Here is a 24,558-nt window from a genome sequence, read left to right on the forward strand (position 1 = left end):
GAATCCTGAAATCAAAGTGGAAACGAACAATGCTTTTTTTTACGTATTATTAAAACCTATTATAGGGTTAAATGCCCTTCTACACTTGAATGTAACGAGAGAAGGAGTGGTATAAATTTATGAATATCCTAGGGGGAGGGGCTCAACATTTGCGCTGTTTCGCTGCAGAGAGCTATGAAACATACCACTTTGCAATTTAAATACCTATTTTAGCAAGGAAAGTTACATAGAGTATATTTTGAATAATGTAAAATAAATTAATTTCCTTTTATTATATTTCTTTTATTATTGGCCATACTTAAACCCATTGGGAGATGGAAGGGGGAGGCTAGTATTCTAACTTAGTGATTCACATGTCTGTAAAGAAAGCAAACTTCTTGGCGTTTCTCTGTAAGGAAAATTGTTCGTCTGTAAATTCACAGCCAAGTTGGTCGTGAAGAATAGTTCAAAGAATTAAAATATATCAGACGATATTCTGTTATGAAAAGATTGCTAGTGCTAATGAGAACGCACAGTTTTATTTTAAAAAGTTTTTTTGTTCTTTTTCCTTTTTTGTTCTTTTGTTTTTATTGTCTTTTTCTAAGTTTCTAATCTAATTTTCGCTAATCTCGGAGTTCAATCTAAGAAAAATGCAAAGCAAGTTTCACAGATGTAATTCGGTAGGTGGATGAAATGGAGTCTAAGTTATCGAATTAAAGTTGATATTAAAGTTATATTAAAGTTGATAAAGTTAATATTAAAGTTATATTTAAGTTAATATTAAAGTTATATTTAACTTTAATATTTAAAATTAGAATTAATATTAAAAATAGCTTTATTAAAAAAAGTTAATAAAGCTAATATTAAAGTTAATAAAGTTAATGTTAAAGTTATATTAAAGTTAAAGTTAAAATTAAAGTTAAAGTTAATATTAAAGTTATATTAAAGTTAATATTAAAGTTAATACTAAAGTTAATATTAAAGTTATGTTAAAGTTATTATTAAAATTAAAGTTAATATTAAAGTTAAAGTTAATATTGAGGTTTTCGTCTTCCGTTGAAACAATAAAAGCCTGTGACTGCTAAAATTAACAATTAAAATTTCCAGGGAAAAAGTAATCTTAAAAATTTGGTTCAATTATTATGTAATATCAATTGGCATTTTTAAAAATTTTATGTAGCTATTGTTTTCCTAAACATTTGAAAGGAAGGGCATTTTGAAAAAATTGACTTTCTACTTGAATTGTAATTGGTTTCCATAAATACATAAATTTCATAAATACATTTGTTTCGACAGAGTAGTTTTTTAGAGAATTTTTACTTTCATTTTGATATCTATATTGCTGCTATCTTCTTACCTTCTCCCCAGACATCAAGATCCTCTATTGCTGTTTCTTCTTACCTTCTCCCCAGACATCAAGATCCTCCCTTGGTCTCCATTTATGTGAATCACTTACTATCAAATCGATTCCGCCGCGGTTAATTGAAGCTCTACTCCTCGCTGTGAGGTGATAGCCCAGATAACCGAAAGACGAGAGAGGACCATCCTGACTCAAAAACGTTTCACAAAGGGCCATAGCATGGAGATTCCGACATTTCGAAAGAAAATCGAATATCTCTTCATACGAAGAAGTAAGGTGGCAGTTCTGCGAACGCGCATTGAAACTAGCATTTTGCATTGCTCGAAGATACGAAGAATCACAATATTTACTAAATTGCAAAAGTCTATAACTCAATGTAAACTCTTCATTCGCCAAATCCAAAAGTAAATAACTATCAATATCAAACGGGCAACTTTCCAACCGGCTCAACCTCGATCATTCATACATATATAAATTATAAAATAAAAAAAAAAGGTGCAGTGAGCTCTAGGAACAGATAAATAATTATAAGAATAAATAAATGAAAAAAGAACAAAACATTGGTAGACAATAAACCAAAACAACAGACATAAGCTCGAGCAACTAAAAGCAATCTGCCAGTGACCGAATCCTGCAATCAATAGTGTTTGTTGGGAGTTTTGCGAGAATTAGCCCACGATCAGACCATACATTTCGCACACCAAAACTATCCCATGCCGTATTCACGATGTTCCGTCGCGTTTCGTTAGAGTCTCAGAAACAAAGATGCCCGACTTAACAGTTTTAGTTTTGCTCTTGAAAACTTTCTTTGCCATTTCACTTTTCTGTATTTCACCATCACCGGTGCAACATCTCTTTGGCCTTGTGCTGTAAAAATTATTTAAAAAGGTAGCGGTAAATGCTCAGAATCTTACTTTTTGAAAAATCGGTGACTCCCATTTTTTGTGTTAAGATAATCGTAGTTGTTGTTTTCAAATCTTCACCTGGCCACTGCTTCACAAAACTAGGCTACCTAGGAGCTTTTCTCGTTCAAAATTGTCCTTCTCGTCTTTTCGTAAATTATGTGCCATGCGATTTTCCAACCCTTGAATTGCTGCTATCTAACTTCTGTATGGCTTAAATAGGCTCTGAAACTTTGGTGTAAACTCAATGGACACTGAGGCATTGATTTCACTAATTATCGTCTGGCACGATTGTTGAAAGAATCCCCACTTTTCTATTGTTTATCCCCGAACTTTTCTAAAACTTTCTCTGTAGTTTTTCCATCATTGATTTTTGCGTTTTTGCAATCTCATCCTCGCTAGTAACAAATCTTTCCAATAGCTGAGATGACGTACTCGCTGGCTCACTGATTTTGAGCGTACCGTACGATTTTTGTTTGTTTGTAGATTTCAGGAGAGTTTTTAGCTTCTTCAAACACAAACTTTACTCCTTCTCCTGTTTTTGCGACGCTCCCTTTATATTAACTTGATAAGATTACAAACTTTGGTCAGTGAGCCTTATTTCCTTGTTGTCTCCGTAGCAGAAAACAGGAAGTTTTCTCATCCTCTGCTATCTTTAACGGTCTGCAGGACTCTGACTGGCCATAACGGGAATCCTTGGCAATGAGCTAGAGCTAAATCAAACGGTTTGAAAGGCATTTTGAAGACAAAACAACAAATAAAAAAATCACTTATCTTTTAGTGAGCATGCCCACGGATGGCATGGGCAAGCACCTTCGTGGCGGGTGGCCAGATGGACCGTGGAGAACTGGAAACGTTTATTTAATCGTACACTGGCATCCACAGCAGCGGTTGTAATGTTATGCGGAGCGAATTGTTTACAGTGCTATACCGTATTGTACGCAAAAGAATATATCTTGTTTTCAGTATAAGCCAAATGACGCTTGCATTTAGGTGGCTTTGAGGGGGGTGGTAGTCCTCTCATAACTTTGAAAATTTGTTCTCGTTTTAAGTTTGACTTCGTTATTCATTGTAAGTTCTGTTTCTTTATAGGATTGATATTTTCATTCATAGTATTTTTTGTTTATTCTAAATTGGACTTCTTATATGAGTTAATTTCTTTTCGTTTTACAGCGCTTAAATTATTTATTTATTTAATATAATTGACGTTGAAAATATTTGATTTCAGTCAACGGTAATTTTTGGCCTAGATGCTTTTATCTCATTTCTCCTCTGTGTGTTCACCTAAATTAAAATTATTAAAAGGCATTGATTAACTAGAGCCACGCCCATTTCTGCATACTTTTATTTCAGTGGAGTGTCAGGATAGCTAAGAAGTACATATGGCTGAAACAGCAATTTTAGTTAAGTAGCCTTAAGGTAGACTAGTAAAATTAATGACACATTTTTTATTTAGTTTTTTTTTATATATATTCGAATCCGCTATTTATAATCTCGTGGAAAACTTGGGCAAAGTCATGGCCACTTATTCCCAAAGATATTTTGTCGATATAGTCTTTCGTAACCTAGTTTGTAAGTTCACTTGCACCATCCTATAGGCTTATAAAGGCTATAGCCCAAAAGCCCTCAATTGCTGGGGCCTACTATTTACTTATTCCAAAATATAAAAGCTTTTAACAGTCGCGAATTCCTCTATACTTTTCATATTTAATTGTAAATTGCGGACTTTTTCATGTTTCTTAAATTATTTTATCAGGTGGAACATGTGGGGATCAAACTCCGTTGCAAATGTAGAGTATGCTTGCTTACGTAGATAAGATGACTTGCATTACCAAGGACATAAAAAAAAATAACTCCCTGGACTCTTTTTACTTTTGATTGCTTCAAGGTCGTAACGTTTTTAGGGCAGCATCCAAGGCCGTATCCAGGAGGGTGTAGGGGGTTTGAACCCCCTTCCGAAATGTTTTTTCAATTTTCAAAAACGTAACAAAAATGTATAAACAAATTTTTGATGGGTTTTTAAAGCTTTTTGTCCCTCCCAACAGAAATCCTGGACGTGGTATTGGTAGCATCATATTTTCGTCAGTGTTTTCATGTAAAAATGGTGAAAATAAATAAGCAAATCTAATTTGCTGAATTTGACAACGCTTTTCGTCTGTAAAAAATCAAAAATTAACAATGTTTTTACCCCCAAAGACAACTACACCTTCAAGGGAAAGCTATTCCTTCTTGAACGGTTTGAAGCCACATTTTTCTTTTTTGGCTTACTTTTTGAAGGTTTTTCACTCACGTTTCTTTTTTTTAATTTGGAAGCCTCTAATACCAAAAACTGCATAACTGCTGCAGGAATGTCGCTTTTACTCTTTTAATTTCCCCATCCTTTGTTGATTTTCCTTTTTATTCAGTTTCTTTATAATTGTATGTACACGGTAAACAGTTAGATTTTTTAAGTACCACGTGGCCGTATTCCTGCTGCAAAAAGTGAAGTTAGCCCCGTATCGAGTCGGATCAGATGTATATGCAGGCTGTCCTCCCTTAGTGTTTTTATCACTTTTGTATTTTATATATTTTGTATATTGCCTAAGCTAAAAAATCACTGAATCGGCACATAAATCACTAGATTTTTCAAGAAAATCACCAAATCGACCAAAAAATTACTAAAATCTAGTGATTTTTTTTCTTGCCGGGTGGGGACCGAGATAACTGATTCTTCTTAGCAGAAACAGGGGGAGGGAGGGTTTTCTGTGAAATTTGGTGAGTTTCACCGTACGTTTTGTAGCCTTTCCCGCAATTTGTTTTTTTTTTTTTTAAATTCGTGGAACAATCTTCGAGCTCCAGAATAGGTTCTTCCTGGTACAGAGCATCCAGAAATTCCTTTAAAGGAGTCCAAAATCTTTTTGTACGAAAAAAATGATAAAGTTGTAATCGAGCAGAATAATGTCATTAACAACTTAAACCTTGCCTGGAAAAAAGAAAATATAGCCTGGGATAGATTGATGGTCCACTAAAGCCCAAAAATGGGAGGGAGTCTGGTACAATAGAAAGTTGTGTTTCTAGTACACAAACTTGGATTTTTGTGCACTTCAATGTGTTTTAAATAAGTTTGGCTGGAAATTTGTCATACAGAGATACTACTTATTGTTGTTTAACGTTGCAAGCCCTTGATTCATATCAGTATTCCTTCATAAATGGATCGCGTCACGGTATGAAAGTCTATTTAAACTAAATGAATAGCCATTGGAAAAGTTTGAACGGTTTTCATTAGGAAGCTGTTGTACTATAGGCTATATATCTTTTTTATCGTTGCTGCAACAGCCTCTTCTACATTAGCAGTATCTCCTTTGATCCTCAGTAGTCCAACTTGGGTAAGCGTCTTGGTACTTTGCCCGTGCCTGACCCTCGTTTCTACGATTCTAAGTTTTGATCTCTTTTTTGAGGAGGGGCACCTTGCCCCGAAAATATTCTTCTTGGACATTAGGTTAGTTTTGGCCAAAGGAGCTACGGCCATAGTTTAAAACTGATCAGAGACAAAACATTGGTACGTTGCCGTGTTCCCTACCCTCCCAGCTATGAAAACAAAATGTTTAATACTTTTGACTCAGAGGACGACCCCTGAAAGTTTTGAGCCACTGAAGCTGTCAAACCTATGTGTAAACAGTTGATAATTTGCATGATTTACGGCTCTTGCCAAGGGACTGGCGGGTAATATCATCCTCGAAAGCATGTTTATTAGAACTTTCGACTATTCTAGACAAAATGGGCATCTCAAGATGCCCATTTCTGGAGCTGCGTTGTAAAAAAAGGGCACAGGAGAAGGGTTCAAAAAATCTCAAATTATTTTCAGCACTTGATTGGAAGAATAGGCTAGGCTTGCCTGCTATGCTGGTCTATCTCTGAAGGTAATTGTAGAAAAAAAGTATTTGCTAACTAAGAGAAAATTAGCGTTTATGGATTCTCTATTAGTGTTTATGGATATTTGTCGATGTTTATTTTAATGCCGAAATAAACATCTCTACTGAAGTTTCCCTTCTAATGGCTACTTTCATTAAGAAGTAAATTTTTGAACGTGTCAGTTTCAGCAGGCTATTTGAATTTTACCACTTGTCCTCCATTTTTCTTTTTGATCTTGAGCTGGTCTTGCTTACTCTCTGTATTTCTTTTTTTTTTACCTTTCAACCTTTAAGTCCATCATTTCCCATTCATTTTTTTTTTTTTTTGCAAGCCTGTGTTCAATGCTATTACAAAGTTTCTAGACTTTGTTCCTACTTTGGTCTAATCGTCTATCTGCCTACTGCAGAGATGTGTTTTTACTACTATTCTGGCTGTTCTTAAGTTTAGTGTTTCCGATATAAAACCTTAACATGTTTAGCACAGTTTAAATCAAATTAATTCTAACAGAAATTACAATTTCTTTTCTTATAATTGGGGAAGGAACTACCCGAAAACAAGGGAAAAGTGCACCAGCCAGCCCTGTATCCTATCGGAAGAGGTGTTCAAACCTTAGTGTCAAACCCATACCCAACCTGAGGTCCCACTTAGGAACAAGTGGCTTAAGCTCAGGTAACAGGCGAGAGCATGCTATCCCAGAGTTGTCTGCATGTTCTCTAATCTCTGATCTCTTTTTGAACTTATTTAAAGTCAACCTCTGCATGCTGTATTAACTTTTTTTTCTTATTGACCATATTTCTGCTCAGTTTTGCCATGTTTAATAGTTCCTTGTCGTTACTCTTTCTTTACCACAACATTATCGCTGGTAAAGCAACTTTCTTTATTAATTCATAAGACCGGGTTATGTGTACCAAGTCGGATCGTGGTTATTCTTTTCCGAAACATAGACCTTCTTGTCGCTATTTGCCTTAACCTTTAAAATGTTATTCCAACAATGTTGGTTATTATTGATGATGGGGAGAAAATAGGGAGGCTCTTTCAAACTAATCTGCAAGTGGAGACAACTCCGTCAAGGGTCAAAGTAGCTTATTCAATGAGTTGCATATCTTGCTTTTTTAATATTATGGTTTTCTAGATTTTTCACAGTAGGGGAGTTTCGTTTCTTTCTTCTCCCTCTTCCACGCATAAAATGTGTCACTGAACGAACTAGGCTTTTTGTTTCCTTTTGAAAATACAAAGAAATTTGAAAAAAAGTAATACTTTTTAAATATAGTACCATATTGAAATTAAGATCAGTATTCAAGATCAATTTAACAAAACACTACCAGGCAAATTTGCACCTGCTTAATCAGACAAAAAAAAAAAAAAAAAAAAAAAAAAAAAAAAAACCTTAAGTTCTGGAACGACTGACCTGCAGTGAATTGAAACGTTTTTGTAAATGTATATTATACGCAATAAGTTTTGGTCTTTTCTACGTAACCTGATTTGAGAGAAAAACAGTGCAGGTTGACTTTTTTCAGTAGCATTTTACTTGGCAAAACAGCGAACTCTAGGGGACGGTCATGCATTGAATCCGTCAGATATTGAAGTAAAAACAAGACGCGGATATCTGTGATTCTAGCAGATATATAGTGTCATCATGGGATATAAAAAAAAAGAAGTGATGAGGTCAAGATGGATTCCCAACGAAGATGCGCTGCAATTGCACGGTTAAAGTTGATAGTTTTATTGAGAACTTATCACAATGTGTGAGTGTTAAAAAATAGATGGCGGTTAAGAATAATCTCTCGCAGTAGCACAGTGACGATGTCGAATTATTCGACAGAAAAAAGTTCGTAGATATCCAAGTCGTATTTTGTCTGACTACCACGTTGTAGCCTAATATCTCTATAAATGAAAGATTATCTGTGTCCTGTTCGACATTATTCTATTGCCATACTACTATTAGAGCTATTCAGAAAGAAAATTGATTTTTCTTCTTTTTTGTAATTTCATACCCTTTTCTATGTTTTAACAAAAATATGTTATCGTCTGTAGGATATTTAATTTTTGCTTACCTTTGAAATCTCGGCTTCTTTGTATAATCTTTAGTTATTTGTTGCATGGGCTTTATCGAATTAGCTTCTGAATGGTTTATTTATTGTGTCAACTTAATAGTAGAAAATTGCATATTTCCCTACTCCCAGATACTTTTTTTTACTGTAGCGTATGTGTAAGTCACTAAATAATAAACAATATTCAATCTTGGTGGTTTTCCTTTTGCTTTATTGTTCTTTCAAGATTTTACTTTACATATATTGTGTACTCAAACAGATAAGCAAATATTAAAAACCAGTGGCCGTCCTGGCCGAGTCGGTTGGTGCGTTGGATTCGGGATCCCTTGTCTGAGAAGACGCGGGTTCGAATCCCAGTGTACCCAATTCTTCAGTTTGGGACGGGGGTCAGTGGCGTGACTCTGTGAGCTTAGCCAGAGTCGACCCAGCTCTAAATGGGTACCTGGAGAAAGCTGGGGAAGGTAAACAGGAAGGGTGTGCGAAAGCACAGGATGGCTGGCCCCCAACCCCCCATTGCACTTCCTAGCCGAAGGGCCATGAAACGGAGATCAGCACCGCCGGTACGGACTGTAAAGTCTAATGCCGTATCCTTTACCTTTTTTTTCAAAACTAGTGGCATTTTTTTCTCACCTATTGCTTGGTGAATTGAAATAAAATCAGCAAAGTCTGATATTTGAAATATTTTGTTGTTTGATTTCTGAACTTGATCAATTTGTGGGTGGCATATTCATTGCGCCAAAAGTGCAGCAATCGCATTTTCACCCCTCCCCCCCAAATGTCTAATGTTTGCTTTAGCAAATGTGGGCTTTTGCATAAATTTGTAACACAAATTTTGTATCACATGTTAGAACACATGTATGTTTTTAGGTGGTGTTAAGGGGTCTAAATACAGGCCAAAAAGCTGGTTTATAAAACTTTTTCCGAAAAATCCCGGGTAAAGGGAAACCTAGTGTAAAACAAATAGGACCCGAGCGTACGAGGACCCGAAAATCAGGTCGAAAACCTATAAGCTTCGATCAACTTTCGACCATATGAAATCCTGGCAACTTGTTTTGCTTGATAGGGATATTGTTTTATTGAATCAGGAGCTTTGGGATCCATTGATAAAGAATACATCAGAAAAGAGTTATTAAGGATGGCTATACAAGTACAGAACTCTTAACTTGTAAATTCCTTTCTATATTCTTTAATATTTTTTTTTTAATAATTCGCTATGAAAATTAAGTCGTAGTAATGGCAGTGGCGAATGTTTGCCTCCATATAAAAAGTAGCCAATAAAGTGGTACCAGAAAAACCTCCTTTTTGACATGTATACAAGGCGTAATTTAGTGTAGGCTAAAAATCGCTGGGAAAAGTTACATTAAAAAAGATGAAATTCTTAAGCTTCTGAATGCCTTGTAAATTGTATTGTGGTATTTTTTATAGATATATGAGATAATTTTCCAGTACACTTTGGTGAACGTTATATATATATATATGCAATATATATATATATATATATATATATATATATATATATATATATATATATATATATATATATGTATATATATATATATATCTATATGCATTGTATATATATATATATATATATATATATATATATATATATATATATATATATATATATATATATATATATATATATATATATATATATATATATATATATATATATATATATATATAATGTATATATATATATATATATATATATATATATATATATATATATATATATATATATATATATATATATATATATATATATATATATATATATATATATATATACATATATATATATATATATATATATATATATATATATATATATATATATATATATATATATATATATATATATATATATATATATATATATATATATATATATATATATATATATATGACTCTGTTCTTTTGCTTGTAAATTTGTCTATTATGCAATAAATTAGAAGTACATTCTTTTGAAGTACATTTTTCTTTGGAGATGGATTCGGTTGAATGATTATAATCTTTGTGCTACTCCCTTTAAAGTGATCTAATTCTAAACTTTTCAGGGATACGACATGGTGGAGGACTGAGACGACAAGGATCTTTAAAAGAAAAGGATAAGTCGACACGAATGAGCCTTAAAGAGGGTAAGAATAGTGTAACTATTTTTTGCATGCAGAAGTTTGGTACTAACATTATATTGTCAGAAATTCAAATTATTTATTTAATTGTTTTTGAGTATCTCGAAACAATAGAAAGAATATGTTTTATTATTTGATTTAAAATCACTACCACTGGGACAAGTTATGCAATTTTTCAAGCACACATATTTCCTTTTTTTTTTTGGTTTAAAATATATTTCTGGCCTCTTTTTGTCGTGTTGCGGTAAAAGAAAAGGAAGAGAATTTGATCTACGGTTCATTAGTTGTTTTAGAAATGTTAATTACCGACAATAAAACACATTTTATTGCAAAAAAATTGTGGGTGGAGGAGGAGGAAAGCTATAAAAATCACTGATAAAAAATTTCAAAATATGTAGTTTAAAGCAAAATGTGAATCATCGTTCAATATGCATTGCTAGAGAAACGTACAGATGGTATAAAACTTTATGAAATAGGACTAGAATGTTTTTCAGAAAGACTTGGGGATTCTTGGGTCAGAGAATTGTAGTCTTATGTCTTGATGATGTTATAAGGTCCTTCTTTGAAGGAAGAGTAATCTCCATCTGCCCTTCTTTTTTTCTGTGTTCGAATGTTTATACCTTTAAAGTTATACGCCCACACAAGTCTGATCCTTGAGGAGTGTTTCTGGGGGGGGGGGGTAGTTAGGAAACTTTTGTTTCAAGAGGGTATCAAATTTACAAAAAACTAGGTTTTTAGCTCCAAAATTTTTAGTAGTCTGAGAGAAGCATCCTTCAGAATAATCCTGGGGAGAAAAACCTTGGATGGAAAATGTATATCTGCCATTATTTTGAGTAAAAAAAAAAAAAAAAAAAATTGAACGGTATTTATTAACTTACGATACAGGTAGTGGATGAGGAGGCATGTATATCGGAATAGGGAGCTACTCTGATGAAATATTTCTTGAAGGTTTCTTGTAGATGGCATTTGGCACTCGCAAAGAGGGTTTTCTGGGATGAATTTTTTAAGGATCTCTACAAGGAAGGGGAATGGGTTTTTATTCAGAATCAATAACTGGCCTGTAAAAGTGACTGGAAAATGAAATTTTCTAATCTAGTTTAGTCGCATCAGTACCTATATCAAAAGAAAGAGTTTTCATTTTATTTCGTTAAACAAATAAAAAAGGTATTCTAGAAAGTTTTCCATGAGAAAGAAGTATTTCTTGTTATAATTTGCTCCACACGATATAAAATCTAATCGAACGTTATTTTTTAGATATTTTTTATTATTAGAATCGTGACAGATAGAAAAGATATAAGCAATCTTAAAAAGATGAAACTGACAAAGATTCTCGTTTGATTTTTCGTGCATACCTAAAATTCTTATAGATTTTATTTATATAGCAAAGACGCCGAAATCAATGTAACTGGAATATGACGAGTGTGGATACAAGTAGCAGCAGCAACCCCCTGTTGACGTTTTATGTTGACGTTTTACTTTGACGTTATACATTTTTTAGTTACTAGAACTGGACACTAACCAAACTGAACTATTTCCTAAATCGGTAAGAATAGATATGACAGAATTTGCTAGCTAGTGCAAATGTGGGTTTGGTTTTTCACATCTTCTTCGCAATCTCTGTCATTTCTTTTTGTAATTTTGAATACCCGAAGAGGTCCGTATAAGCTAGTACATATTGATATATGGGTACTTAGTAAATTTTTAAACATATATCGTACATTATTCGTGGTAATCCGAGTATGTATGAAAAAGTAACCAGCTAGAAAAAAAAACGCCTTAATGGTGCCTTTGAAAAAACAAACACATTGGTTAATTATGCAGAAAATTTAAATGTGCAAATGTATAGAATGCTGGTTTTTTAGGAGGGGGGGGGGGAATCGTTGGCATAAATGAATTGCAGGAAGTCTTCGAATGGTGGTGGTGGCGGTATCTTAATTATTTTTTTTGGCAATTTCCATTTATGGTATATGCTCTGTTCTTGCCCATACCAACCATTTCATAATATATTTTCTTATCAATAATACTTTAAGAAAATTTTAAAACACAATTGCGTATGTACTAAAAAGTAACAAAAATTTCGGCAGAAACTGAACAGGTAGAAATTTCCTGCTCTGTCTCTGCGTAATCATAAAGAAAGTCTTGGTATCATGGCCGATCCACCAGTTTGCCACCCACCGCTTTGCTAGGGTAATATCCTACTATCTCCCAGGGAGTGGAGTGCTTGGTTTATACCCAATCACATTTCTAGTAGATGTCCTGTTGACGTGAACGGAGGGACCCTCTTCCCTCCGCAGAGAATGTCTTACAGCTAGATACACAAAAAAAAACCAAATAAGGAGGCTTGTTCTTACTGCACATTAAGCTTGATTTAGATCTGGTAACACATTTTGATAGGTACTTGGATGACTAGAATTTAGGGTCTTTCGCCTCCACAAAGGCTACAAAAGTGTAAAGACTTACACTAGTAAGCTTTGCACATATTCTTCGGCAACGCGGATAAATTGATTAGCTACTTAAATAGAGGTGTAAAGACTTACACTAGTAAGCTTTGCACATATTCTTCGGCAACGCGGATACATTGATTAGCTACTTAAATAGAGGTGTAAAGACTTACACTAGTAAGCTTTGCACATATTCTTCGGCAACGCGGATACATTGATTAGCTACTTAAATAGAGGTGTAAAGACTTACACTAGTAAGCTTTGCACATATTCTTCGGCAACGCGGATAAATTGATTAGCTACTGAAATAGAGATGTAAAGGCTCAAACCAGTAAGCTTCGCACCTATTCTTCTGCAACGCGGTTAAATTGATTAGCTACTGAAATAGAGGTGTAAAGGCTTAAACTAGTAAGCTTTGCACCTATTCTTCTGCAACGAGGATAAATTGATTAGCTACTGAAATAGAGGTGTAAAGGCTTAAACTAGTAAGCTTCGCACCTATTCTTCTGCAAAGCGGTTAAATTGATTAGCTACTGAAATAGAGGTGTAAAGGCTTAAACTAGTAAGCTTCGCACCTATTCTTCTGCAAAGCGGTTAAATTGATTAGCTACTGAAATAGAGGTGTAAAGACTTAAACTAGTAAGCTTCGCACCTATTCTTCTGCAACGCGGATAAATTGATTAGCTATTGAAATAGAGGTGTAAAGGCTTAAACTAGTAAGCTTCGCACCTATTCTTCTGCAAAGCGGTTAAATTGATTAGCTACTGAAATAGAGGTGTAAAGGCTTAAACTAGTAAGCTTCGCACCTATTCTTCTGCAAAGCGGTTAAATTGATCAGCTACTGAAATAGAGGTGTAAAGGCTTAAACTAGTAAACTTCGCACCTATTCTTCTGCAAAGCGGTTAAATTGATTAGCTACTGAAATAGAGGTGTAAAGGCTTAAACTAGTAAACTTCGCACCTATTCTTCTGCAAAGCGGTTAAATTGATTAGCTACTGAAATAGAGATGTAAAGGCTTAAACCAGTAAGATTTGCACCTATTCTTCTGCAACGCGGATAAATTGATTAGCTACTGAAATAGAGGTGTAAAGGCTTAAACTAGTAAGCTTCGCACCTATTCTTCTGCAAAGCGGATAAATTGATTAGCTACTGAAATAGAGGTGTAAAGACTTAAACTAGTAAGCTTCGCACCTATTCTTCTGCAACGCGGATAAATTGATTAGCTACTGAAATAGAGGTGTAAAGGCTTAAACTAGTAAGCTTTGCACCTATTCTTCTGCAACGAGGATAAATTGATTAGCTACTGAAATAGAGGTGTAAAGGCTTAAACTAGTAAGCTTCGCACCTATTCTTCTGCAAAGCGGTTAAATTGATTAGCTACTGAAATAGAGGTGTAAAGACTTAAACTAGTAAGCTTCGCACCTATTCTTCTGCAACGCGGATAAATTGATTAGCTACTGAAATAGAGGTGTAAAGGCTTAAACTAGTAAGCTTCGCACCTATTCTTCTGCAACGCGGTTAAATTGATTAGCTACTGAAATAGAGGTGTAATGGCTTAAACTAGTAAGCTTCGCACCTATTCTTCTGCAAAGCGGTTAAATTGATTAGCTACTGAAATAATATATTCAAAGATTTGATCAAATGCTACCAGGCTAAAATAATAGGAAAAAAACAAAAAAACAAAAAAAAAACGACAACAACAACAAACGAACAAAAAACACTTTCATAAAACGAGATTATCTCGTAAAATGAATTCTGCTGGTTTTCTTCGATTTCCATTTTCTTGTTGAGATACCAAAATTATTATTTTGGAAAATGCACTATTCGGAATTTGCCAGTTTTAAAGAAAATATAATGAGCTTTGGTTTGATTCTGAAAATCGCCACTTCACTTTAGACTTGGACTTAAAATTGGACTGCTGACTCTTCACTTGACTCTCCCTTCTTCTTTCTCTATTGCACTAACTTTTCGGGTTGCTTAGTATGGGTCACATATATTGACTATATTCTAGTTCAGCGCAGTCATGCGGGTTAGTTTGCATTAATCTTATCTTTCCATCATTATCATCACGGGTTAAACAACTTTTGTAATGAATTCATTTAACCAAGGATAAATTCTATCTGTAGGATATAAAATTACCTTTGTTTAAAAAAAATATAGATTTTCTTCTAATTATTTGCCCTAAAGTTCGAAATTATACTTATATATTTTGCGAAGGCGATGAAGTGATGGTGATTATGGTGATGAAATATTCGGGAGTAATCCACAAATGACGCTAATCTCAACGAAGGTTGATTCGCTGATGATTTTGCTAATTGTGTGAATAGATGTCTCCTTTTGTTTTTCTAGTTCATGTGTAGGTTTTATAGAATTTGAATGAACAAGTTTGAAATTCGTTCTTAGGTACCCCGCTTGAAAGTATGGTACTAGTCTGGCAACGGGGTTTTGGTACTGAGGGTGCCAAGGAGGGTACGGTGAGGTTAAGTACTGGCTTTTAAACTGGTTTAGCCTAAATAGCTTTTCCATTTTTTGTGCTGAAACCACCGGGAATTTATGGTGCTCTTACTTGGTGGGTTCCCTGGTGCTGAACTATTTTGAAAAATTAACACGTGAAAAGGGTAGGGCTCATATGATTTGACATATAATTTGAGGGGGATAGACTTTTCAAGATAAGAGCTTTGGAATGGGGCTTGTAAAGCTGTTAAAACTCTAAGCTCCAAAGGAACTGGAGTTGTTTCATGTTATGGCTTAGGAGACAGTATATGCTTAGTTCACTTAGAGCCAGAGTTGGCAAAAGAAATAAATTTTGAATCCACAAAATTCTTATATAAGAAAATATTCAGCATCATTGTGTTTTTTTCTCATATGATTTGAGGTATAATTTGAGGGGGGGGGTGCAAAATTTTCGAGATAAGAGCTTTGGAATAGGGGGTTGTAAAGCTGTTAAAAAACTAAGCCCCAGAGCAACTGCAGTTGTTTGATGATACAGTTTAGGACACAGTGACTGCTTAGCTCACTTGGAGCCGAACTTGGCAAAAGAAATAAATTTGGATCTGAAAATTCTTATTTAAGAAAATATTCAGCATCACTTTTTTTCTCATATGATTTGAGGTATAATTTGAGGGGGGGGGGCAAACATTTCAAGATAAGAGCTTTGGAAATTGGATTGTAAAGCTGTTAAAAACTAAGCTCCAAGGGGACTGGAGTTGTTTAACGGTACGGCTTAGGAGACAGTATGTGCTTAGTTCACTTGAAGCCGAAGTTGGCAAAAGAAATAAATTTTGAATCCTAGAATTCTTATATAAGAAAATATTCAGCATCACAATGTTTCTTTTTTTAGCAGAAGTCTGGCAATCAAAACTGTTGTTACTGATTAATGATTTAATTATCGTTAATTAAAAAGTATTGCAAAGTTTATCACACTTGGGAAGTGAGGGAAGATTTATTTTGCGAGGAAGAATTAGAAACATTAGTAAAGGGATTAAAATATAATACGACCCCAGATGCTGATAATGTGGTAATCGAGTTTTGAAATACGGTGGTTTTGAAGTTAAAGATAATTTACTGAAAATCATAGGTCTAATGTTTGAAAAGGGGGAAGTGCCTTGTGCTCTTAAGAAAACTTTAATTAAACCCCTATATAAGAATGGTGATAAGAGTGAGTGTGGTAATTGTAGAGGTAGAGCTTGGTTTTGTAGAAGCAGAATATTTAGTATTATGATACTTTTCAGACTTAGAGATGCTATAGATAAAGTTTTAAGAGAAGAACAGTGTGGCTCTTGGAAGGAAGTGATTGCGTCGTCCGGTTTGAGAGAGCATGGAATCAAATAGGAAAGCAAAATTTTCCTAGACTTAGATTATGCCTTAGATGAAAATGTTAGCAAAATGACTGTTTTTTGAAGGTCTTGAGAGTTGGTCAAGTGTGTTTCTGAAACTTTGGCGCTTGGAACGACAGATGAGGACTTTTTAGAAGTTTTCCAGAGGAATTGTCTGCGGATTGTTTTGGGCATCTGTCGGATTTATCGTATTTCTAGCAGTAAGCTGTACGAAAATGCGGTTCTATCCTGTTTGTTATGGCTGTCATGAGGGAAAGGTAGACATGACTAGGACTCGTTCCTGCGGATGAAGACTGATAGACTGCCAAAGATCGTCCTATTCGGCCAATCGTCCAGGGCTAAGCGAAAAGGAATCTGTGTCTGAATGGGGTGAATAGAGGTCTTAAGAAACTATTTTGAGAAATTGGGACTTCTTACTAGGGTGTAGGCTTTGAATAGATTGGGATGGAGGAAGAGCGTGCGTAGGTGTGCTGGCTTCAGGTGGCTCGGTGCTGCAGAAAGTCGTTAGTAGTAGTAGTAGTAGTAATGATTTAATCAAACGATAAATGATTTAATGCTGTGTTTAATGTCAAATCAAGAGCAAGGTGGGTATCTTTCGTACAAAGCTAATACTGTGAGCTCTTTATATAGTATCATATAAACTAAATTTGAGCAATTGAATTATTAGATAAAGTTGATTCATTCAATTAAGCAAAACAAAAAAGATCACCAACGAGATGGGAGTCAGATACAAATCTAATGAATAATTAAACTGTGCACCCAGGAAGTAGTTATAAGTATGGCTTTTTTTTCTAGAAGGGGACGGGGCGGGGTGTGCCTAAAAAATAGCAGTTATTACATGGAACATTACCCATTCTGAACAATCAAACTACTATCCAATATGGACAAACGCAATAAGCAGCTGGAAAACATTCTATCAACTAGACAGTATTCAGATACCAGTTTCAGTAGTAGTATAAGTGGAAGATAGGAGCCACTCGTATGTTGTAAAGATCCCAACTTGAACATAGCTCTAGCAGTGGAATGATGAAGTGACCTCTTTTGCTAGTATAATGTAAACTAATTTTTAATATTTCATTTCTATTCAATGTTGATAAATGAAAATTATAAGAGATCTTATCAACTAGATGGTCGTCAAACGTGGCAATTAATATATCCTGATTGGTGGTGGTCTTGTTGTCATGAGAATCCAGTAAGCAAGTGTCAACAGTGTAAAAAGCCATCGTTTGAACAAGCTTGGACTCAATCCTATGGTAAAATCCTCTATCCAACCCCAGAAGCTGCAAACTTATATTTGGTTTAATCACTGTTTTATTAGCACTGGAGCACCGGTGGATCCAGGGGGGCCAGGGAGCCCTATGTTCCCTCAAGATTTTTCTGACGCCCTCTTTCCCTGTTTTTATTATTTTTTTTTTAGAATAAATTTGTCAATTTGGTCAATTATTGGCACTTTTATAACATTAGCCCACCCCCTAAGATTATTTTTAATTGGTACCCTTGTCACATTCTCCCCCCCCCCAAGATTTTGTTCTAGATCCGCCCCTGCACCCTGGTTTCTTTTTGCTTAGATTTGTTTCATAGCATCCACTGCTTCGTTATGAACATGGCTTTTTATTTTTCCCCTTTTTGTAACAAAACAAGCATGATTTGTCGTTGCAAGCTCTTTTCCCCCTGAAGTATCTTTGTGTTAAAAAAAAAAAAAAAAAAAAATTATGCGCTTACAATGCTCTCAAAAAGGCTTAACTGGCTTTATTTTAATGTGTAGATCATTTGATACATATATTTTCTATATCCCTTATTTCTGGTAGTCATTTTTTATAATTTTATTCTGCGTCTAGGCTATAGTTTGTTATGTGTTGTTTAAGAAGATAGTTCTTCAAGTAGAGAAAATCGTAACTGAGCACATATTATGTATAAAAAGGAGTTTAAAAGACATTTAGATTTGTTAAATAAACATGCATGAATTATACAAAACAGGCTGCGTCTTAAACAGTTGCATTACGTTGGATTGTGGGAGTTGATAAGTTGTGGACAACACCCCCCTCAAAAAAAATTTGAAGCTATATGTTTTGCTTCATTTAAAATTTTTCCTATACATTTACCTTATTATCAAATTAATATATAGTGTCAAAATTCCTCTCCCCCTCTGGCTGGTTTTAGAAATTTTTCTGATCTTAATTTTTTTTTTATTATAACAAATAATGACTACGTTCTACTTTTTTTTTCTTCGTGAATATCCAATGACATTCTTGGATACGGATTGAGGTATATTTGAGGCCTGCATATTGCTAATGACCATGTATGCCTATCATTTTATAAGCAGTTTAATAATTTTATTTTTTATGAATAGCATCTACAGTAACGCCCGGGACTAAAGTCGCAACAACTCAACCGATCGCTAGAAGATTTCAACAATCTAGTATTTCTATTGAACTACCTACAAAATCAGAAGATGCAAAACCCCAATATCGTCCCAAGTATGTATTAAATCATTCTTTAATGTACACTTTGCTCTCTCTCTCCCTTTTTTAAATCTCTCCCTTTCTCTCTCTCGCTCTCTCTCTCTCTCTCTCTTCCTCCCTCCCTCTCTTTCTTTGTCTCTCTCTCTCTCTCTCTCCTTTTCTTTTTCTCTTTCTCTCACGTGCACTTTATATATATAAGTTGATTGGTTTCACATTGTATTTTGAACTCCAATCAAACAGTTCGTGGTATCAGAGAACCCTATTATAAAGTTCCAAGATCCTATCTACAAAAATGTGAAATTTTGTATTTTTTGCCAGAAGACAAATCACGGATGCGTGTTTATTTGTTTGTTTGTTTTTTGTTTTTTTTTCCAAGGGGTGATCGTATCGACCCAGTGTTCGTAGAATTTTGCGAGAGGGCTCATTCGAACGGAAATGAAAAGTTCTAGTGCCCTTTTTAAGTGACCAAAAAAAAATCAGAGGGCACCTAGGCCCCTCACGCTCATTTTTTCCCTAAGTAGTCGGACCAAAATTCTGAGATAGCCATTTTATTCAGCATAGTCGAAAAACCTTATAACTATGTCTTTGGGGATGACTTACTCCCCCACAGTCCCCGTGGAAAGGGCTGCAAGTTACAAATTTTGACCAGTGTTTGCATATGTTAATGGTTATTGATAAATGTAGAGACGTTTTCAGGGGGATTTTTTGGTTGGGAGGGGGGGTTGAGAAGAGGGGGCTATGTGGGGTAAATTTTCCATGGAGGAATTTGTCATGGGGGAAGAAGATTTTCATAAAGGGGCGCAGCATTTTCTAGCATTATTTAGAAAAACAATGAGAAAATAAATATGAAAAAGTGTTTTTCAACTGGAAGTATGGAGTAGCATTAAAACTTAAAACGAAGAGAAAATATCACGCATATAAGGGGTTCACCTCCTCCTTATACCTCACTCTTTACGCTAAAGGAGTTTTAGTAATTTCAACTATTTATTCCACGGCCTTTGTGATTCAAGGGACAAAATTTAAGCTTTAATGCAAAGAGTTATTGACGAGGTATTGACGAGTGGGTAAAACCTTCTCATATACGTAATAAAAACATACGAACATAGAAGTTTGTTATGTAAGCTAATTCGTAAGTTACGTATATCTTTTACTAATGAAAACGTTCATAAAAATTAAAAGTTCTAGTTGCCATTTTAAGTACCCAAAAAATTGGAGAGCAACTGGGCCTCCTTTCCCTCCTTTTTTCGCAAAATCATTCGATCAAAACTATGGGAAAGCCATTTAGCCAAATAAATGAATATGCAAATTTTGTTTTAATTATTCATCTGCGGAGAGCCGAAATCAAAAACATGGATAAACTAAAAAACGCTCAGAAATTAAATAAAAAACAAGTTTTTTTAACTGAAAGTAAGGAGCGACATTAAAACTTAAAACGAACAGAAATTACCCCGTATATTAAAGGGGCTGCTCCTTCTTCGATGCCCTGCTCTTTACGCTAAAGTTTTTACTGTTTTAAAAAGTAGAGTTGAAAGAAAGAGTCAAACTTTAGTGCAAAGAGCAAGGCCTTGAAGAAGGAGCAGCCGCTTTCATATACGGGGTAATTTCTATTCGTTTTAAGTTTTAATGTCGCTCCTTACTTTCAGTTAAAAAAAACTTGTTTTTTTTTATTTAATTCAAGCAAAAAGACGTCTGTGTAATTTGTGAGAAAAAGCAAAATGAACAGCAAAACGAATCCTCAAATATTATTTGCCAAAAGAATCTTGCAGAGGCTGAACAGTGATCGACCCAGTGGTCCTAGAATATCGTGGGAGGGCTCATTCGAACGGAAATTAAAAGTTCTAGTGCCCTTTTTAAGTGACCCAAAAATGGAGGGCAACTAAGCCCCCTCCCACGCTCATTTTTCTAGACTCACCCAATCAAAATTTATAGATAGCCATTTTGTTCAGGTTGGTCGAAAAATATAATAAATATGTCTTTGACGATGACTTAATCGCCCACAGTCCCCAAGGAAGGGCTGTAAGTTATGAACTTAGCCCAATATTTACATATAGTATTGGTTATCGGAAAGTATACAGACCCTTTCAGGGGGGGGGGGGATTTATTCTGGTAGTGGGGGGGGGGTCGGGGGTTACATGGGAGTATGTTTACATGAGGGAAGGGACATTGCTATGAAGGGGGTGCTGGATTCCCCAGCATTATTTTAATAACGATCAGAAATTAAATAAAAAGAAGTTTTTTCGACTGAAAGTAAGGAGCAACATCAAAACGTAAGACGAACAGAAACATTATGTATATGAGGGGGCTTACTCCCTAATCAGTACCTCGCTATTTACGCTAAGTTTTTTTTTAGTACGTTCGTTAGAGCTATTTATTCTAATTAAACGGCCTTTGGAATTAAGGGGTCGTTCTTAAAGAATTTGAACAAAATTCCAACTTTAGCGTAAAGACCAAGGTATCGACTTGAGGGTGAACCCCCTAATATACGTAATAGAAATATGCAATAAAAAATAAAATAGATAATAAAAAAATATATGGATGTTCGCTACGTAAGTTAATTCGTAAGTTATGTATATTTATTACAAATAAAAACGTTCGTAAATAAAATCAAAAGTTCTAGTGTCCTTTTAAGTAACCAAAAAATTAGAAGGCAACTAGGCCCCCTCCTCTGTCCCTTTTTTCCTAAAACCGTCCGATTAAAATTTCGAAAAAGCCATTTAACCAAAAAAGTAAGATTAATATGAAAATTTCATTTGAATTATTCATTTACGGTGAGTCAAATCAAAACCTGTATTAATTTAAAAATGTTCAGAAATTAAATTTTAAAAAAGTTTGTTTAACTGAAAGTAAGGAGTCACATTAAAAATGAAAACAAGCAGAAATTATTCCGTTTATGAAAGGAGCTATCCCCTCCTCAACGTCTCGCTCTTTATGCTAAAGTTTGACTCTTTCTCACAGCTCTAATTTTTAAAACAATAAAGAACTTTAGCGTAATGAGCGAGGCGTTGAAGAGGGAACAGCCCGTGTCATATACGGAATAATCTAATGTTCGTTTTAAGTTTTAATGTCGCTCCTTACTTTCAGTTAAAAGAACTTGCTTTTTATTTCATTTTATATATAAATTGACTGGTTTTACATTGTATTTTGAACTCTAATCTCCCATAGGATTTTATAATATAAATCCTCGCTTCGAAATATCATATTGTGTTTTACTAAATGAAAATACAAAAGAGTTAAAGACAGTCAAAGAAATCTTTAGAATTTAGCTTTCTCCATGGAATGAACGATAGATATAAACGGTTTCGAAATAATGAAAATATATTCCTCCAGTATTGTAAGCTCTTAGGAATTACTCACTGTAAGTAATTTTTTTTGTACTTGAATAGAATGGGCCAGTTCTGGCCACTACTCATCAGCCACTTCAAGGCTCATTAAGCTTCTTAGGAAGTGGGTGATTTTTTTATCAGTTTTCTGTGTTTTATTCCTTTTAGATAATTGTGCTTGTTAATTGTTCTTAATTTGTTCTTTATCAAGCGAGTAATAAAACCGAGTCTTGATAATTTCTTAATTAACTCTATTACAAGGGAAAATGATTTTAGCCGAAAAATGAAACATGTTTTTTGCCTAAAATCCCAGGCAGAGTTCACCAAATGAATTCAAGTAGATGTGCCTTATCCATGGTGACGGGTTTTTTAGTAATGCAAAGGGACTGGAAATTCAAACCAATGATGTTGCAGACATGATAATGTTATTTTATTTTATGTTATTCTTTTAGTTATTTTTTTTTTCTTTTTGTGGATTGTTTGATTATCCCTCTTCCATATCATATCGTGGCATTTGAAGGGGATGTGTTCATGTTACGTTTTTTTGTTAATAATTGATATTAAATTAAAAAAACAAACAAAAGATGACCAGGATGCATGGCAATATTTGAAGCTTTGATTTTAATTTGATTTTAATTTTCAACATTTTTTTTAGTCTGGTTTAAATTTTCAACATCTCTTTGCTCTGCTACTTTATAAATAGTATTTGTCTTATGATGCCTCTGTTGGGGCTAGTATATTGATAGTGAATACTTACTCCAACTGTACATTTTCATTGTAAGCCTAATTAAGATATTAAAACGAAACTAAATGTAGAAATTGAAAATGCCTAATTAGTTAGACCTACCCAAAGATCTTCTAAAAATGAAGAAAATAGAAAGATGACAGGTCTTTAAAAATGTCATTGTTTTTATGTTTCAAACTCAAGGATATAATAGATGTATTCTTTTTTGAAGTGAGTCATCCAATCAGTCAGAACGTGAAAAACCGGAAGAATTCGTTGTCCATCGAGGGAGATCAGTGCCCACTTTGCAATCTGTTACTCGACAAAAGCAGCAAAACTTGTTTCCTGATAATGGAAGCAGTGGAGACTGTGCCCAAATGGCTGGAGTTCCTACAAATCGAGAGGTAATTTATTTTTTTTTACTGCGATAAATAATTTGAAAATGACAGTTAAAAAAAAAATCCTTTTATTAGACAGTAAAAACAATTACAAAATCTCTGAATATTTCGATCATATATACAATGATCGGCATCAGCTGATAAACTCTGCTGATGAGTTTATCTACTAACGACGATCACTGTTCATGTGGTCGAAATGTTCAGAGATTTTGTAATTTTTCCCTTTCTAATAAAAGGATTTATCCCTATTTGAACTGTTATTTGTACGTTATGGAAAGGCAGTGTTGTCTTCGAGAATGCTTGCGTCGTATCATAAATAATTGTTTATGGACATCATTCTTTGATATTTCAAAGAAATTAGTTGTGTTAGGTGAATTAATATTCAAAATCACCTGTAATATTTTTCCAAAAATCCCTGGAAGTAAGTTTCATTCAAGTAACTCAACTAGTGTCTAAAAGTAATGTTCTGAATGTGATTTATTTGTTCTAGGTTAATTATAAATACTTAACATGATATCATACAATTAGTTGTTTATGACTTGATTAATCACTATTTTGCTTAATTTTTTGCTTAATTTAAAGCAGCTAGAATATTAGAATATTAGTATTTCCTTATGGCAAGTAATCGTCGAGATGCCTCAGATAGGTAATCGTCACATATTTCTCTTAGTCCCTTTTAAACATAAAGTACCTTAGTGAAATGAAGGCTGCATAATGGTAAGTTGCTGTCGGGCAAGTTACTGCCGAGTCGTCGACGACCATTTTTATGAAGATTAATTATTGTTAATCCCAATTAGTAGGCTACCTATCAGATCTAAACATTATCCCCAACTGTTTCAAATGAAAGATCCAGATTTTCAGAGACATTTAGTGCGAATAGCCACATCTCGGACGAACTGCGTTTTGGACACAAGGATAATCACTTTGGACTACAGCTAAAATTGGTTTTATGGAAGCATTTGTAAAAATGACACAATCGGATTTCGACAATGGCATCTAGGGTGATATAGCCCGATTTGCGTGCTGTGTTGTTTATTGGACTGCTCATCTTACGAC

General features: G+C 34.4%; 1 protein-coding gene across 6 annotated transcripts in view; it reads left to right on the plus strand.

Moving 5' to 3' along the window:
• The window catches only part of LOC136031781 (uncharacterized), a 163,571-nt gene that overhangs the window by 76,342 nt on the left and 62,671 nt on the right, over positions 1-24,558 (plus strand). For 5 of the 6 annotated variants that reach the window (XM_065711554.1, XM_065711555.1, XM_065711558.1 and 2 more), the window contains exons 7-10: positions 6,673-6,801; positions 10,247-10,327; positions 18,949-19,075; positions 23,337-23,508. In XM_065711554.1, coding sequence (XP_065567626.1) covers positions 6,673-6,801; positions 10,247-10,327; positions 18,949-19,075; positions 23,337-23,508 — 509 coding nt within the window. The remainder of the gene's footprint in view (positions 1-6,672; positions 6,802-10,246; positions 10,328-18,948; positions 19,076-23,336; positions 23,509-24,558) is intronic. The other variant, XM_065711557.1, reaches the window with a different exon arrangement.

This window comes from Artemia franciscana, chromosome 10 (genome assembly GCF_032884065.1).
Source record: "Artemia franciscana chromosome 10, ASM3288406v1, whole genome shotgun sequence".
Lineage (NCBI taxonomy): Eukaryota > Metazoa > Arthropoda > Branchiopoda > Anostraca > Artemiidae > Artemia > Artemia franciscana.